This window comes from Acanthisitta chloris, unplaced genomic scaffold (genome assembly GCF_000695815.1).
Source record: "Acanthisitta chloris isolate BGI_N310 unplaced genomic scaffold, ASM69581v1 scaffold12635, whole genome shotgun sequence".
Taxonomy (NCBI): Eukaryota; Metazoa; Chordata; class Aves; order Passeriformes; family Acanthisittidae; genus Acanthisitta; species Acanthisitta chloris.
This window is the reverse complement of record NW_008675422.1, coordinates 23,090-39,631: the sequence shown is the minus strand read 5'-3', so window position 1 is coordinate 39,631 and position 16,542 is coordinate 23,090. Positions and strand designations below refer to the sequence as shown.

Here is a 16,542-nt window from a genome sequence, read left to right as displayed (position 1 = left end):
CCCATTGAAGTTTGGCTGAAGACAATATGTAGCTTTGCAGGCAACCTTCAGCCTTGCTGAGATGTATGTCTTTGTGTAATTAGCCTTATTTCAGTTCAGCTTTTAATGAAATAACTGACTAGAAGTGTGGAGACATTTTCTGGTTTGATGTACTGTGCTCTATTCCATTACTGGAAGCAAAGGATGTGTGGGTAGGACATGTGTGTCTGACTTTGAGACAGTTTTAGCAGATGCAGTTAAAAGTGCACGTATATCATAACCTTACCTAGGTGAGATATAGAATGTTTTTAATCTATGTGGAACACAAGAAATCTTGTCAGTGTGTGAAATCTTAATTTCTTCTCCTGAGAGCCCTTGATAGTCTCATTGTGGATACCTGACAGTCACTCGACTCAGTCATTTCATGTTCCAAATCTGTGGCCTTTGGTTCCTTTCTAGTACTCCATTAAGCATATGGGTAGGCTGCCTGTCCTTAAAAGTATTTTGGTTATGGCTTTTTTTCCCTCAGACAGCTTATCCGAACTTTGTGTCATTTGACATTGTGTGTTGGTTTGGGTATTTCTGATCAAATTTATTTACCTTCAGACTTGGAAGAATTATTTTTGGGTAACACTTGAGATTCAAGTTTCAGGATATGGAAGACCAAGTCCTTGCTTTATTGGTGTTCTCAGCTGCAGGAATTTAAGTTAGTTTCTGACTTTGTGTGTCTGTGTAAGGGAGAATGAAGTTCGGTGTTCTCAGCTGCAGGAATTTAAGTTCGTTTCTGACTGTGTGTCTGTGTAAGGGAGAACGAAGTTTAGGCTTGTGCTCTGTATTAGTATATGCATTTAAAGCAGGGTTATTTATAAGTAAAAAATCAGTCTGAGATGTGTTCTTTATTATAGAAATTAAATAATTTATACATCAGTTAAAAAACAAAGGAATGTTAAGGATCAGGAATTTAATTTACACAACAGGATTAGAAAAAATTACTGAGGTTTACTTAGCAAATGTCTCTGTGAATGTATAGATACAGTGATAGAAGGTCTTATTATCTGTGCTCACAAGTGGCCAATAGAAAAAACACACTCCATCTTCTTGCTGTGACAACACTGGTTTTGCCTGCCAGAATTTTCCATTCTACACACGGGGGAAAATCTAATTAAGGGGAGAAAATTGAATTTAGAAAGACTTAGTATGCCATCTTGTTTGTTCCCTTACTAAATGTAGGACTAGTTGTGATTGCATGTCACGGTTATGCCTTATATAAATGAAAGAATTGCTCTTTTTTTCTAAAAGTGATTACTTGATTTAAGAATAGTCTAGTAGCAGATGATGACCCTGGTTGTCTGCAATGTAGAGTTTCAGTTAGATAGTCAGATATGCTCTGATTATTTAGATGTATTTCTCTTAATAAAATTATAAGTACAGGAAAGTGGATTTAGCCTGTTTCATCTTGTCATTATCATTTCTACTTGTTTTTCATTTTCCTTTGTAGATGTTAGAGTCTGATTCTGAGAAACATCCTTTAATTTTTGCAGGATGAGGAATTTGACTGGCTTTGTGGGAAGAGGAAAGGAAAAAAATGGCAAATGGAAAGGCACATTCCACTTGAGTGCTAGAACTCATTGCAGGATCTGAAGATTTTTTTTTCTCAATAGCAGCACACAAAGACATATCAGCATTATGGATTTCAATTAGTAAGAGCATCACTAGAACAGAAACAGCACTGCTGCTAGGCCGTTGCAGTCAGTTGGCAGCATGATTAGCTCTAAAAGGAGAAAGGTCATTTTTGTGGCAGCAGGGACTGGCAGGGTGCCTCCTGGGATGGAGGAGCCAGGACAGAAAGCTGGTTACCAGATGGTGATTGCAGTAGGGCTAGGTGAAGCAGGAAATAGCTGGAAATGGGAGAAGCTGCACTTAGCAAGCAGGGTGAAATGGTGATTTTATTCTGAAGTGAGCACAGGTCCAAGAGCATCAGTTATCCTCTGTTTGGGCAGGGACATTGTATTAGGTGGTGTTGAAGTGGTCCTTCCTATCCTCAGCTACTCTGAGGTTTGTGTGGAGGAGTCTGAGATAGATTTGAGAGCACATGTGCCAAGGTACTTGCAGACCTGCTCATTTCCTGCTCTTGCATTCCCAAAACTGCTCCTCTCACCATGGAATTTGATTTCGTGGCTTTGCTGAGCTTTCCCTTTCTAGCTTTCAAGCTCAGTCCAGCAGAGAAGTCATTGCCAGAGGGAGCAGGGAGAAGAAAACCACTGGCAGTAAGCACATTATCAGTTGCTCTGATCTACCGCAGCACTTCATTTGTGTGTTTTCCTTCCTTTTCCCTTCTGAAAGTGCTTGACATCACCTGGAACTTGTGTAGATATGTAGGTAAGGAGGATGATGATACTTGACACTAGGGAAGCTTCTTGTCTTGATTCTGGTTTCAGCTACAGTAAGATAAATCTAGACTTTATTAGGATGCTTTTGACTGACATCTGTTTGACTATTATCACTTAGCAGGTTGTACTTGAAGAATGAATGCAGACTGTGTTAGCATACATTTCAAATCGCTCCTTGAAGTGCAGGGAGTTAGCTGCAGTCACTGTATAATGAAGGAATTCTCTCCAGCTGCTTAGGTTTTAACTAGAGCTCAAGTACAAGACCTGAGGCTGTAGCCCTGTGGCATGAGTTTGTCCTTAAATGTTTTGTACTCAATAGATATCCTTGCAGAAAGGAAATCGGTTTTATGAAAAGGTTTGTATTAGTTTTTTCTTATGTTTCCTAGCTGCAGTGGCAAAAATACTCAAATGCAACTTGTCTTCCACTGTATATGTCATTCATATCCAAACCAGAGACTTTAAGGCAAGATGGTTTATTTACAACAAGATGGCCAGGAAAGGCTCCCATGCAGGAACTTACTGCCCAGCTTTTTTCTTGTAATTCTTCCTGTGGGATCACCCCTGCAGTCTATGGTTCTTAGTTTCATGTGCAGATTTCCATGCAAACCTGCCTTACTACTGTGTTTATTTTTACTGACACTGCTGAGGTGTCCTGAGTAAGCTGTAGCAGGGTATTTGGGAAAACCCCTGTATTTTCTAATGTATTGAAGTTTTTGCTACAGTATGTGGATTAAAACTGGAGAAGATTTTTCAGCTTGTGCTCCTAGTAAAGTGTGCATTACAAAAAAGTAATAGCTATTTTTAATTACTTGTCCTCATTGCTGAGACTAGCCTCTCCCATACCATAATCACTGTCAAATATCACTGAAAACTCAGAAGATCCTCACTATTATGTTGTGGGCTTTGTTTAGAATGCTTAATGTCTCTCAGGAGCTTCTAAAATGTGGTTTTTTTTCTTTTGTGTTTTCCTTTGGTTTTAATTCTTAAATGATCCCTCTTTTCAGATTTCAAATTATAATCTATATCGTGATGCATTGCTGACGCCCCGTGAGCCATGTCAGAAGTACTTCCAGGTCAGATGCCCTTTAAAAGATTCTACTATGCAAATATGTGAAACTTTCCTCTTCTTTTCCTTCTTCCTCTTCCCAGGCACATATTTCACTTGCACTTTGCACTTGCACATGAAAAAGAGCAAGCACTTTATTTTCTTTTTAACAGTGCCTTTTTGAACAAAGTATTCATCTTTTTTTAAAACTAATCCTGTAGATAATACAATGCAAGAAAGACATTAGATGCTAAAGACAAACCTGTCATAGGCTGTTGTTTGTTTGCAATGGCATTTTCTCTCTTCCTTCTACTACTATAAAGTTTATGACATGACAAGATTGAAAAACATCAATAAAAGCTATTCAAGTAATAGTGTTATTTGTATTATTATGGTGCTTAGAAAATTGGCACTACTGTGTTAAACACATTAGAGTGGTAAGTCTATTATTCTATATCTGTAGGTATGTTTCTAGATGTTCAAGTATGCAGTTGAGATTTGTGATTTATTTTCAAAAGTGAGCAAATTAAAACACTTAATGAATTGCTATGACAGATCTCCCACCTACTTAAGTGCTGTCTTGATGCACAACACTGTAATAATGTTATTATTCCCAGTAATGATAATGTCCTAATTATTCTTAGTTTAGCACCAGAGTCCCCTATTTTTTAGTGCAACACCCTTACTGTTACTCATAACTTACCAATGTTCACCCACTATAGCTGAGATATATGTATCACCTCAGTGATTCCTGGTCTGGTTGTCCATTTGTCCTTCAGCAGAAGGCAGAAGAGTTGAAAATAGTGCCCTGTGCCAGTAGCATTGTCCTTACTGATGGCCAAGCAGCACGAGGGGCTGCCTGAAGTGGGGAATGGGGTTTGGTTAGCTGGTCAAGGGCACAGCACCAGCCTGGGTTAGGTACCCTATGGCAAAGGAGGAAGGGGTGGTGGGAGAAGCAAAACAAAATACATGGGAAGTCAGCAATTGGAATTCTGAGCTTGAAATGACGTGCAGACTTGCATTTTCTTGAAGTTCTGAATTAAAAAGTTGATATGTGCTTCCTCTGGGAGAAGTGATGTGTTTTGAGCATCGCTATGTCCTGTGTAAAGGAGGATGGACAGGCTGTTGCTCTTCCTCCTTACACTCTTCTGCTACTCAACCTAGGTTTTCTTCAGTGCACTGAAGCATTTCCTTGCATTCCTTTGTGTTCTGGCACTTTAGTTAGCCCTAGTCTGGTAGCAGCTTCTACACTTGAGATGCAAGACCTGCCCTTTCACATCCATATTTCTTGTTCTCTTTTTGCCTCTTTTTCTCTTCTTTTCCCCCTTTTCTCATCTCTGTATCTGCTTCCAAGAGCAGAGAGAAGCTGGCTGTGCACATCCCAGAGCCTGGCTGGGAGTGCAGTGTGATGACCAACAAGTAGGTGCTTGGCCCTTGAGAGAACAGCCTGCTCCACTCTGTGCATGCCTCTTGCTGCTGTTTGCATGTTCATTGATCATTTGATCATGATCATTTGATCAATGGATCACTTGAAACGGGTCCAGGAGGGGAGGTGGTGTCTAGTGAAAGGTTTGTTTTGACATTTTTCTGTGTTTGGTCATACACCAACCCAGCTTAACACCCAACTCACAAACATTGCTTGGGTTTCAAAGGCTCCTTGTGTCTTTGGCTCAGTCCTGGATCAATGTGCCAGTGGTCGTCATAAATCAGTGGGGAACCTTTATCAAGCAGATTAGTAAAACACAATGCATTTTGTTGCAATGTTTCTATGTGCTTATTCTTACAGTACTTTTGAACAGTGAAGCAGTGACAGCAGGGGACTGCAGAAAGATAATCTGGCAGGCAAATACTTAAGCTTTATCTGGGAAGATTATTTTTTAAGAAATTTGTTCAGTGGTAAAAATAGTGGCAAACATTGCATGAAGCAGCTCACTTTTAACAAAGGAGAAGAATAAATTTTAGCCTTGTTCCGGATTGTGGCAGTTGTATTTATTGGTGAAAAACCTAAATGCTTGTTTTAATTTGCTGAAGCATAAAGTAAAATGTAATCTGGTGAAATCCTTAGATACTGTGCAATTCTGTAAGTTCTAAAGGTCAGGCAGTGGGTGGAAATTATCCTGCCCTATTATTTTTTTTTTATGTGGCTTCTAGATTGTCAGGCTTTTAACTGATTCAGAAAAAATACAAAGCAGCCAGTCCATATAGACAGGCCATTTCATGTAAAGCATGTTCTTTACTAGCATTTTATACCATCAGATGTGACCTTCCTTACATTAGACCTGGTTGGTTTTGGACAAGATACAGAAAGCTACATGTATATGATGCATTTATATAAGAAGTAAATTTATAACGTTCCTTTAAATTGTGATAGTTTTCTAGTTTCTTGTGACTGAAGTTTAAATTGTCCATAGGAAGTTTGTTAGCTGTTACCTAATCTGATTGTTTCTGCACAGTGTGTGTGGGGTGATCTGTCTTCTGAAGGGTTTGCAGTTGGTTTAGACTGACTGACTGGGCCTTGAGAAATTGGCAAAGATGCAAAATTGTAAAATTTAGTTTAGATTCGGTTTTTGGCAGGTTTGAGAAGTTGTTCTAGGTGGGTGGTGCAGGGAACAGAGATCTGATTTGGTTGGTTTTAAATGAACCAGAGTGATGTTTGCAAGTGAGCAATTTTGACAACACATCAAAGAGGAGGCAACGCTAGGAACTGTGCCTGCTTTTAGGTAACATTGTCAAGTGCTCCTTTTCACTCTGTTTATGTATATGTTCTTTTAAAACCCATATATTTAATCTCTTGTAAATCTGTACACCAGTCAGTTCTGTCATGTATCAGATGTATAAAAGGTGCAGCACAACTCATCTGGAATGATCTGTCATCAGCTAGCTCAAATTACAGCTTGCCATTCCTGGATGAGCCCCAGACATGTTTTATGTGCAATATAAGCAGCCAATGACATCTAAGAATTAGGAACAACAGAAAGGGTGTTTCATGTTATGGCAGATTGGAGTGATTTATTAATTGGCCTTTAATTTGGTTGCTAGGTATCAAACAACAGTGACTACTACAATATGTAAATTGAGGTGTTCATGGGGTGTTTGTGCAGACTAGTGGAAGCCATAAAATAGATGCTACAGGAACAAATTGGTTTTTTAAAAAAAATATTTATTTTTGTCATTTTGAATAGGCTAAAAATCTATTCCCTCAGTAAACTTAATGTTTTTTTTCAAAATGTGAGCTGTGTGCCTGGCTAACAGAAATCAGGAACTTGTCTACAAGTAGACAAAAGAATGGTGTTATTTAACAGTGGAGTATGTGTACTCTGCCCTAGGATGTATGGGCTTGAACTTTGGGAGTGGTTAGGAGTAGTGAGCCATCTCTGGAGCAGCCCTCTTTAAAGTTCATTGAATTACAGCTGTGTATTTTGTCAAGGGACTTTTTTTCCCCTCCTTAGAAATCACATACGCCTCTGTGGAATAATTTTCTTCTCATATTCCCTGATCCAGTATTAAAAAAAACAAAACCCAATACAATAACAAAAAAAACCCAGAAAAACCCAAACAAACTAAACAAAACAAAAACCAAACAAAAAATCACACCAAACAAACAAACAAAACTTCCCAAAAAACCAACTCACAAACAAAAAAGGAAAGAGGGGAGAGAAGGGCAGAAAAATAGAAAACTCAGGTGTCAAGAGGCAACAACTGTCCAGCCAGTTAGGCTTAACAGTAATAGTACTACCCGAAGATGAAGAAGGAGCAACATCTGTTTCCAGTCTGCTTAGAAGTATCTCAAAATTTCTGCTTTGTAGTGAGCAGCACTTGAGGAGTTTTTTCCCTCCTTGGCAGAGGTGAAATACTAGAATGAAATTATGGTAAGGATTATTTCTGGAGTCCCAGGCATTTGTGGAGAGCACCTCTGCTGCACCAGAGTTTGCCTGCAACAGAATCAGACTCTAAACAACTGCCCTAAAAGTGTCCTGTATAGGGTCAAGCTTTCTGCTTTTTCTCAGCTTTGTGGTCCTGATGATCTGTTATTTTTTCACCTCTGTTTTTCCTTGTTTAATAAGCTAAGCTTTTGTCTGTTCTCTTACCCACTTAGGTTGTGGTCATTTTCCTCCTGTAAAACAAATCTGTAAAGTGCTACGTCCCTTTCCCAGAAACCCTAGCAAAATAGTGTCTGTGCTGAACGTGTTTCATGAGTGTTTGTTTTGCTTTCCCAGTTGACTCTGGAGTGGACGCGTTGGCAGTGTTTATGGCAAGCGGCAGCACGACGGACGTGGTGAACCGGAACAGCCCTGCCACCCCCCCCAACACCCTGAACCTGCGCTCCTCGCACAACGAGCTCCTCAATGCAGAGATCAGGCACACCGAGGCCAAGAACAGCACTCCTCCAAAATGCAGGAAAAAATACGCCCTGACTAATATTCAGACAGCCATGGGTCTTTCCGATCCCGCCGCTCAGCCCCTCCTGGGCAACAGCTCTGCCAATATAAAGCTGGTGAAGAATGGAGAAAACCAGCTGAGGAAAGCTGCTGAGCAGGGACAGCAGGATCCCAACAAGAACCTCAGTAATGCTTCGGGTGTAAATGTAACTTCTGAGAAGTTTGAAGGCAAAGATCCAATCCCACAGGATTCCTCTGGCTGTGAAATACTCCCCTCGCAGCCAAGGAGGACCAAGAGCTTCCTGAATTACTACGCAGATCTGGAGACATCAGCTAGAGAGGTAGAGCAGGGCTTTGTGGCCACGGAGGATAAGTCTGCACAGAGCAATGGCCAAGCATCTACGGTTATTGTCAATGGGGAGGTCCAGCCCCACAAACAAAACAAGCAGCCAAGCCCTGAGGATGGCCAAGTTGCCACAGTGTCATCGAGCCCCGAGACTAAGAAAGATCACCCAAAAACTGGGGCTAAAACAGACTGTGCCCTCCATAGGATTCAAAACCTGGCGCCGAGTGATGAGGACTCCAGCTGGACTACGCTGTCCCAGGACAGCGCCTCGCCGAGCTCGCCCGACGAAACAGGTATCCATCAGCTCCACCTACACTGTATGAACCTGTGTGGTGTGAGCAGCAGCAAGTTTGGTCAAGCCCAAACCTAGGAGAGGATGAGGGTGATGCTAGTGCTGTTTGTGGCTTGGTTTTGTTTTGGGTTTGTTTGGTTTTTTTAGGAGCTCACCAATGGCTTGGTTTTGTTTTGGGTTTGTTTGTTTATTTTTTTTAGGAGCTCACCAGAATGTCTGTAGAAGGCAGGCAGATTTATTCATCTTCATATCACCTGAAAAACAATTTCAATGGAAAGTTATTCGTCCTTAGTAAAGTGCAGCTCTCTGTGTAATCATCTCTAATGAATTAGAATTGAGAATTCTTTAGGCAAGAAAGCAAATTCTTTGCCTCAAAACTATGAAGAAAACTGTAATTTGCTTTATCTTCCTGTTTTATATCCATTTGAACAAAACTCCCTCCTTCTGGAGCAGGGAATAGCCCCATAATTAGGAAAGCTCCTGAGATGTTGGGGGAGTTGGAGTTCAAGGACCATTTCCTTCTGGTGGCTGTGCTTTGACTACTAAAGCATTGCTGTGGCAAACTCAGCACTGTGGCTACAAACAGTGTCAAATGTGGCTCTGTCCTAACTGACAGAGCTGTGTTGAGCTTGACCTTATTCCAGCTGAACTCGTGGCCACTTGATGGGAGTTTAACAAGCTGGGTTATGTTGCCCTTGATATTTCATTTCTTGTTTAGTGTTTGCCTTGGCAGGGACACTTACCATGCTAGTTTAGTAAAGCACAGAATTCCTAATCCAGAAAAAAAAAATCATAGTGCTGCTTTGTGGAAGTGCAGTGCTATGATTTTGAGTGTGTTAAAAATGAATGTTTTCTACTCAGTAAGATGTGTGGTTGTGGGATAAATGGATGCCTGCAGGCCCAGCTCCTGGAACATGTGGAGAACAGTTGGAGAAAGTGAAAAGTGGCAGTGGGGAATAGCAGTGGTGGCAAAGCAACATGGGGAAGTGAATGCCAGCATCATACTATGACCCAAGTGGAAGCTATGGAGTGTAGTGGTCAAGTTATTCAGAGCACTGCAAGTTTCCCCTAACTCTGTGATGCAGTTTACATTGATGTGTAATGTTAAGAGATACTAGGATGTGCTTTTTGTGTGCTATAGCAAAAGGAAAGACTCTTCTGTAGGGCCAACTTGAGTTTCAGATGTGGTGAACTTCTGAAATCATGTCTGGTACTTAACTTGATATACTATTTTTGGTAACTTTTCAAGCTGTTGTAGTTTAAGGATGGACAGGTGTAATTCTGGATCCTGCATGTCCTCTCTGAGATTGAATGCATTTTGCTGAAAAAGCTCTTCTATGCCTGGAATTGTCAGACAAAGGACTAAGCAAAAAGGAAAGGAAAGCAAATCACAGAAGAGAAAACAGAGAAGGTAATGGGGAAAAAGCAGGATCCTGATAGCACTTTCAGAGGGATGGTAATGCAGCAAGTTGCAGAGAAGGAAAGCCACCATAAGCTGATACCAGACTAACCTATTGTCCTTAAAAAAAAGAAAAATTCCCAGTTCATAAAGCTGTTCAAGTAATAACAAATTACGACCAAAATCGATCCAGTAAACCTCTGCCTCAGCACTTCTGAATGCTGCATAGAACTCAAGCCCAACTTCAATCCACCTGATTGATGGTTTGAAATGGGTATAGAAATCTCTGGGGAAGGGAAGGAAAAAGCAGAGTTACCTTTGAGAGGACTCTTTATGTGCAGGCCTGTTTGTTAGGGCAACTGAGAATGCAAGTGTTTCTTCTAGGTGGGTTCTGTGTGCTCTGAAGCTCCTTGCAGCCTTGTTGGGTGCTTGTTTGTCATCTTCTGGGCTCCTGGGTCTCAGCTGCAGGAGGTTTGATAGAGGAACTGTATCACCACTCAGCAGAATCAGTCTCTAGACTTTACAGTGGCCCCTGAATTTCTGGAGGATCTTGTAGTTGCAGGGGTAGGAGTGATTCACCTAGGTGTACAAACCAGGGATGAGTGGTACAGTTTGAGGAGTTTCCTGCTCAGAAGTGATTCCTGCCTGTTTGCACCCTGTAGAGTGGAAACTTTGTGGGGCCACTGCAGTTGTTTGTCTGAGCATCTGTAACAATACCAGCAGAAATTCTGGGAACTTAAAGCAGACAAAAACATGAGCTCTGGGTGGAAGCCACTTAATACTGAAGCACTGCTAAAAAGATTAATAAATCAGGTCCTAGTTCAGGACTGGATTCAGACTCTGGAGGAAGGATGTGTATGCAGTGAGGCAACAAACTTGAATTGTCCTCGAGTTTCTGCCCTGGTTTGTTTGCACCTGTAGGTATTTCTTTCAATCTCCCCAAGTTAGTGGCTCTGTAGCCTCCAGTCTCTCAGTGCACTGGCTCCTTGTGCTGAATTCTCACACAAGTCAGCTTTAGCTGGTTGAAATTGAGTCCAGCTTTAATTAATTAAATGGGATTGCCTGAATTGGGGTTACATGTTGGTCCCCTGAATCACAACTGTGCTATTGCAAGCTATGCTATTGAATATACAGAAACCTTTAGTATGTACCACCAAAACCAGCCTTGGGTTCACTGCTGCTGCCTCCAGAGAAGGTGGATAGATTCAGGGCAATATCAAGCACCTACATGGGCCAGGAGAGGTCTTGTATGATAGCACTTGGCATGCTGCAGAGACCTTGCAGTGAACTCAGTCCTTTCTGGAGAGTGGATGTATGGTCCCTGCCTTGAGGGACATGAAGCCTTTTTTTTTTTTTAAGCAATCCCATGAAAGCACAAACATTTGCCATTACGACTCAATTGCTTCATGTTGAGATGTATAGAGCCCCTGGGTACTCAGGCCATAAATGTTCAATATCTGAATGCCACAGAGGTCAGGATAATGACGTTAAGTGGATTTCTTGTAGTGTCTGAGATCTGGATTTCTAAAGCCTGGCAGTGTGTGTCCTTTGGTTTGCACAGTAGATTTTTCCATGATACTTCAGTGATCCTTGGGGAGAGAGGGGGATGACAACCCCAAATCTGAAGAATATATTTTTGCTCCCTGCTTATAGTGCCTCTGGGGCATTTTAATCCATTTTTATATGGTGTTGTGTTACAGGGATTGTTATGTTGATTATTTTATACGTACATCGTTGGATACACTGGACTAATGTATTACCTAGTATGATTTTCAAGCATGTAGTCTTTCTCAGAACTATTCATGAAACTTTCTTAATGAAACTATTTTGTCCTAAACAGTGACACAGTTTAACAAAGAGCGTTTTTCCTACTATTTGGTTTTTAATTGCTTTTGAATTGAGATTCTGCAGGGCTGTATTTAAATATCAAACAGTGCTTCAGTTATTAACTCAGATCATTGCAGGCCACTGAGAGACAGGAGTAGCAGTGTCCTAATGCACAAGAGCTTTAACTCTGTAGAGCACAGTTCTTGTTTGCACATAACTGATAAAATGCTCTAAGGTTTCTTTTACTTCTAGAAGTGGATTTTGGGCTCTTCTGTGAACCTGAGAAGTTTTAAGTAAGGAATAAAGGAGCTCATCCCTCCTCCCCTTCTCAAAATGAAAGCCAAAATGCACAACTCAGATTGGCCACATTAATTTTTTAATTAGAATACATTTCCATTCAGATTTTAATTTAATTTTACTTCTATTCTGCAAGGAGGAGACAGTCGAGTTACCCTGGTCATTTTGGCTGACATGATTCTTGGCTTTGCTTAAATTATTGATTATAGCAAGGGGAGGGACTTTGCAATGAGAACAGCTCTCTCACTAATAGAACTCTTTCACTAAATCAAGTTCTACCATTCCTGCAATGCACCTTCAGGGAGCTGGAGGTTTGCAGCCTGAAGAAGAATTTTGTCTTCTAAGAGTGGCTATTTGCTTTACATTTTTCTAAGTTTTTTCTTTTCATGTTTATACAGGCAGCTGAGGAGGAAAAACCAACATAAATATATTTCCAGGGGTTGATTTGCAGGCTGAGGGGCTGTTCTGGTCCAAAGTTGAACAGATTAAATCTTGATGTGATTGATCTCTAAAGGCTTGTGGGGTGAAAGGACTGTTTCAAAAGCTTGTCCTCTGAGCAGAGGCAGTCAGAAAATACATCAGTGTCCTGCAAGCTGGAATAAATTCGGTAGAGAATGCACTATATGCACAGGCTGCTGTAATTCCTGTAGAGCCATCTCTCTCATTTTCTCCTGGCTCATTAGGAAACGCTGTCATTTATATGGTCAACATGTGGTGTTTCCTCTGTTACATCCACCGGCAGTTAAATGGGGGTGGCTTTTCTTTCCTCCCATCCAAAGTGCCATTCCTCGTTAGACAAATTAAGGAAGTGTCTGTTTAAACATAGCAGTGTGTTTTCCCATATTTGAGTTGGAGATGCTACACAGGAGAATATGAAGCTGTTGGGACATGTATATAGCAAACTTAAAGGATGCTGCTCGCAGATCAGTACGTGTTGAACTATGCAGGAGCGTCTGGTAACTGTAAGTAACACATCTATTTTACTTTTTCACAGCACTGGTTGACAATGTCTCTTAACTCTAGATCTTGAATGCAGTTATTTTATCTGTTAATAAGAATTCTGCTCAATGGCAGATCAGCTGATATCTGACTGTGTAGGTTGCAGTGTGCATGGTGTGTAGCTAATACTGTAAAGGTATTTCTGAGTGCTCATTCTTTCAGTAGCAAATTGACAAGTGATGTTTAGACTTGTGATCCATAGAGCCTGAAGGTTTTTACATAGGTTTAAAGTACATTATGAATCAGACTTCAAATTTCTCTTTCACATATCACAAATTCCTCTCCTGGGACTGTTTTATTTTCCTTGCAGTCAAAGGGAAGAAAAATGTCTCTCTGCATAGTATAAGAGTGGTTGGTACCTCTAGTCATTGCCTAAAGTTTAAGGTAAAGTAACTTCTGAAATACTGAGTGGGGGTTTGGGAGTTAGCAATGTGAGGTAGTTTATAGCCAGTACTGGATTGGGAGCTGTCAAAGAATGTTGACTAATATCTTGGATGTTTTGTTTTGTCCATTGTGCCAGCCCTAAATAAATCAATTTGTTCAGGTCTGAAAAAGGATAGACTTTCTTGACATGAACTTGTTTAATTATTTTTTTGTCTCATTTGTATTTCTGGCATCCACAACATCCTGTGACCATGAGCTCCCTAATTTAATTATATGTTGTATGAAAAAGTATTTCCCTTTGTTATAAAATTACTCTCCAATAATTTTATTAGATGCCTATTGCTTTTCTGTTTTAGGAAGCAATAAATAACAGTGAATGATGATTTCCTTTCTATCCTTGCCTTCTTCCCACCATTCATGATTTTACAGATTTCTGTGACATCCTTCCCTTCTCCCTGGCAATTCTTTTTTAAGCCCAAGAGTCCTACTACACTCAATGTCTCTTCCTGCAGAAGCATTTTTATCTGGTTTTGTCTTCTCTAATTCTGCTATGTCCGTTTTTTGTAATAGAGCACATGGAAGTGCATGAAATAGTCCTTTGATAGTTCAATTCTACATTAAAACAGTAGTCTTAAGGGTTTGGTTATGATCTTAGTTCCTAACATGTGACTTTTTCAAGTGCCAATGAGTACTGAAGTGTTGTCTTCAGAGAACTCTGACCTTGATGCTTCCAGAGTAGCAAAAGGTAATTAATAGCCTGGTGTTGTATATGAGGATTTTAAGTAGCAGATCAGGGACTGTTAAGAAATTGATAAAAACCAGGAGATGGACATCTTTGTGTGATGAAGGAAACTGAAAAGTGAAGTTGTGCATTGAAAAGCAGCTCTTGAAGCTGTGCATATCCTAACCCTGTAGGATCTATTTGCAGTTAGTTTTTGCACAGCAACAAAGGTAAATGGAAATCCAGAAAGGGCAATCATCTTATCCTGTGTAACTGGTTTTCCAGTTTTCCAAGACCACTTGCAGCCCTTGGACATGTCCACAAATTGCAAGGTTTTCAGCAAAGATTAGGTACTGGTTTCAGTCAGGGAAGGACCATGCTTTGCTTGTGCATCTCTCATTCTGCTGTTTGTGGCTACCTGTGGAGACAAACAGCTGTGTGTTTTCCAGAGTGCTAATAAAGCTCAGTGCCTGGTGGTCTATCATACACTGGAGATTTTGTTTATTGTTTTACTGTGCTGTGGTATGTTTATATTCTAACCAGGCAGATGTTTGTTTTTAGGGAGATTCTTGCTCAGGTTTTGCAACAAAGAAAGCTTTTCAAGTTGTTAAATTCTGGGCATATGCAGCTTTAAGGAAAGTTTATCCTTGTTTTCAAAGTATCTGTTTTGCTAATAGACTTTGAATTGAAGGTGACACTAATTGCAAGTAAAATTGTGTTGTGGTTCTGCAGAGTTGTGAAATTAATTCCTCCATTTTTCTCTTTTAAATATTGCCTGGCACAGGACTCCAGTTGTTGTGTGTTGGGTTTGTTTCTGGCTGCTGTTTGCTAATTTAGACTTACCAGGGTGATCAGTGCCACAGTTTTTATTTTCTGAATTCTCTTTTAATTCTTGTTATTGGTTGTTATCAGAGATACCATTTGTATCTCCTTAAATGTAGATTTCAGAGTCTGGTTTCAATTATGTGTATAAATACATCACTGGGAAAAATAAACTTTTAGTACTGGAGTGCCATAAAGTAGATATGAGAATGAAAATAATGGTATTTCTAATGGTGGATGCTTTCAAAGGTGATTAACATCTATGAGTTTTCTCAATACCAAAAGGTATCTAACAGTATGAATAAAGGTTTAATAGGAAGTTTATAGCACTGTAGTGATGTGAAATACTTGAAGAAGCTTATGGGCTCTGAGAGCCCCCTGTGCACTGTCAGCATGCTTCCCTCTCCCACAGTGAGTGCAATATAGCCAGCTCCCCTGGCACCTGCCTCTGCTGTCAGCAGCCCAGGTTCAGAGTCTTCCCACTGTGGATGCTGCATGTTGCATTTCATGTATGTCTCTGTGCATTGTGCAGAAGACTCAGTTCGACTCTAGCAAAATTAGTTTTGAAAAGGTTAAAGCTGTTTGGTTGTTGGGTCTTTTTTCTAAAAAGTCTCCAAGTTTGAAGGCTGGGAGCAGCTCTTACACAGCCTCAACACAGGCTGTAGTTGCCTGCTGTGCCCAAGCTTTTCCCTTAGCTTTTCCCTCTCTCTTTGCAAGCAGGCAGTAGGCCACAGGAGACAATGCATTGCTTCCTAGGCTTGTGTAGTATTTCATGCTTGTGCATCTCCAATGGCAAAAGTGGATTTTCACTATAATAACTTCTCCCTTCCCTTCCGTACTGTAGCAACATTAAATGAATTTGGAGATGGGGATGTATTAGCTCTTTGGCTTCTATGTTGGAAAAAACCAGGAGCTTGCAGTTTGCTTTCTAATGCACATTTGACTACATCTTTAAAGGGGCAAACTAATGCATATATAGGTTGTTTAAAGTAACATTCTGGCTTTTACTGGTAGTACTGAAGTGACTCAGTTGGGTGGCAGGGGCTAGAAGTTGGTTTCTTGCCACATTAGAAAAAGCAGTCCTTGGTGTAGGAGGGAAGGGGACTCTGGCATGTAGACCCACTGGAGAACAGTGGATGGTCTCTGTGCACCATGATCTTGTGACTGGTGTTTGGGTGCAGGGAGCCTGCACAGATCCTAGGGAATCTGCAGAGTCTGGGCATGACTTCAGGGGAGTTATTTAATGCATCTCAAGATCTTTTCTCCTACCTCTGCCTGACTTTGTTTCAAAGGGGGTTTGCACTCACAGGGTTGGTGTGAAGATAAAGTGCATTTCCATGGCATTCTAGAGCATCTGCCAGACTGTGTGTGGAGCCATGCATCCACATGGACTGTGGGATGAGCAGAGCTTGCATCTGAGAGGAGAAATGACTGTTCTTGCAAGCTTTGCTTTTTCGTGAAGTACAACATTTAATTTTAGATAGTAACTCAGTTGTAATTCAATTTTGTGTTCTGCTTTCATTGAATCATTAAATTCAGAAAAAGGGTTTTCCAGTGCATTTGCACAGTACTGTAAATGAGGCTGTCAAAGAGAAGCAGCTTTAGTCAAGTGTGAGTCCCTTGGCTGGGATGGCCACTTCATTTGGATTCTGCTTTCATGGA

At 40.6% G+C, this 16,542-nt stretch overlaps 1 protein-coding gene across 1 annotated transcript in view; it reads left to right on the top strand.

The window, feature by feature from the left end:
* Nucleotides 1-3,423: 3,423 nt before the first annotated feature.
* LOC103803209 (amyloid beta A4 precursor protein-binding family B member 2) overlaps nucleotides 3,424-16,542 on the top strand; it is a gene marked incomplete at its 3' end in the record, with an annotated part of 33,984 nt that continues 20,865 nt past the window's right edge. Inside the window, exons 1-2 of the mRNA XM_009075753.1 lie at nucleotides 3,424-3,442; nucleotides 7,632-8,432. Coding sequence (XP_009074001.1) covers nucleotides 3,424-3,442; nucleotides 7,632-8,432 — 820 coding nt within the window. The remainder of the gene's footprint in view (nucleotides 3,443-7,631; nucleotides 8,433-16,542) is intronic.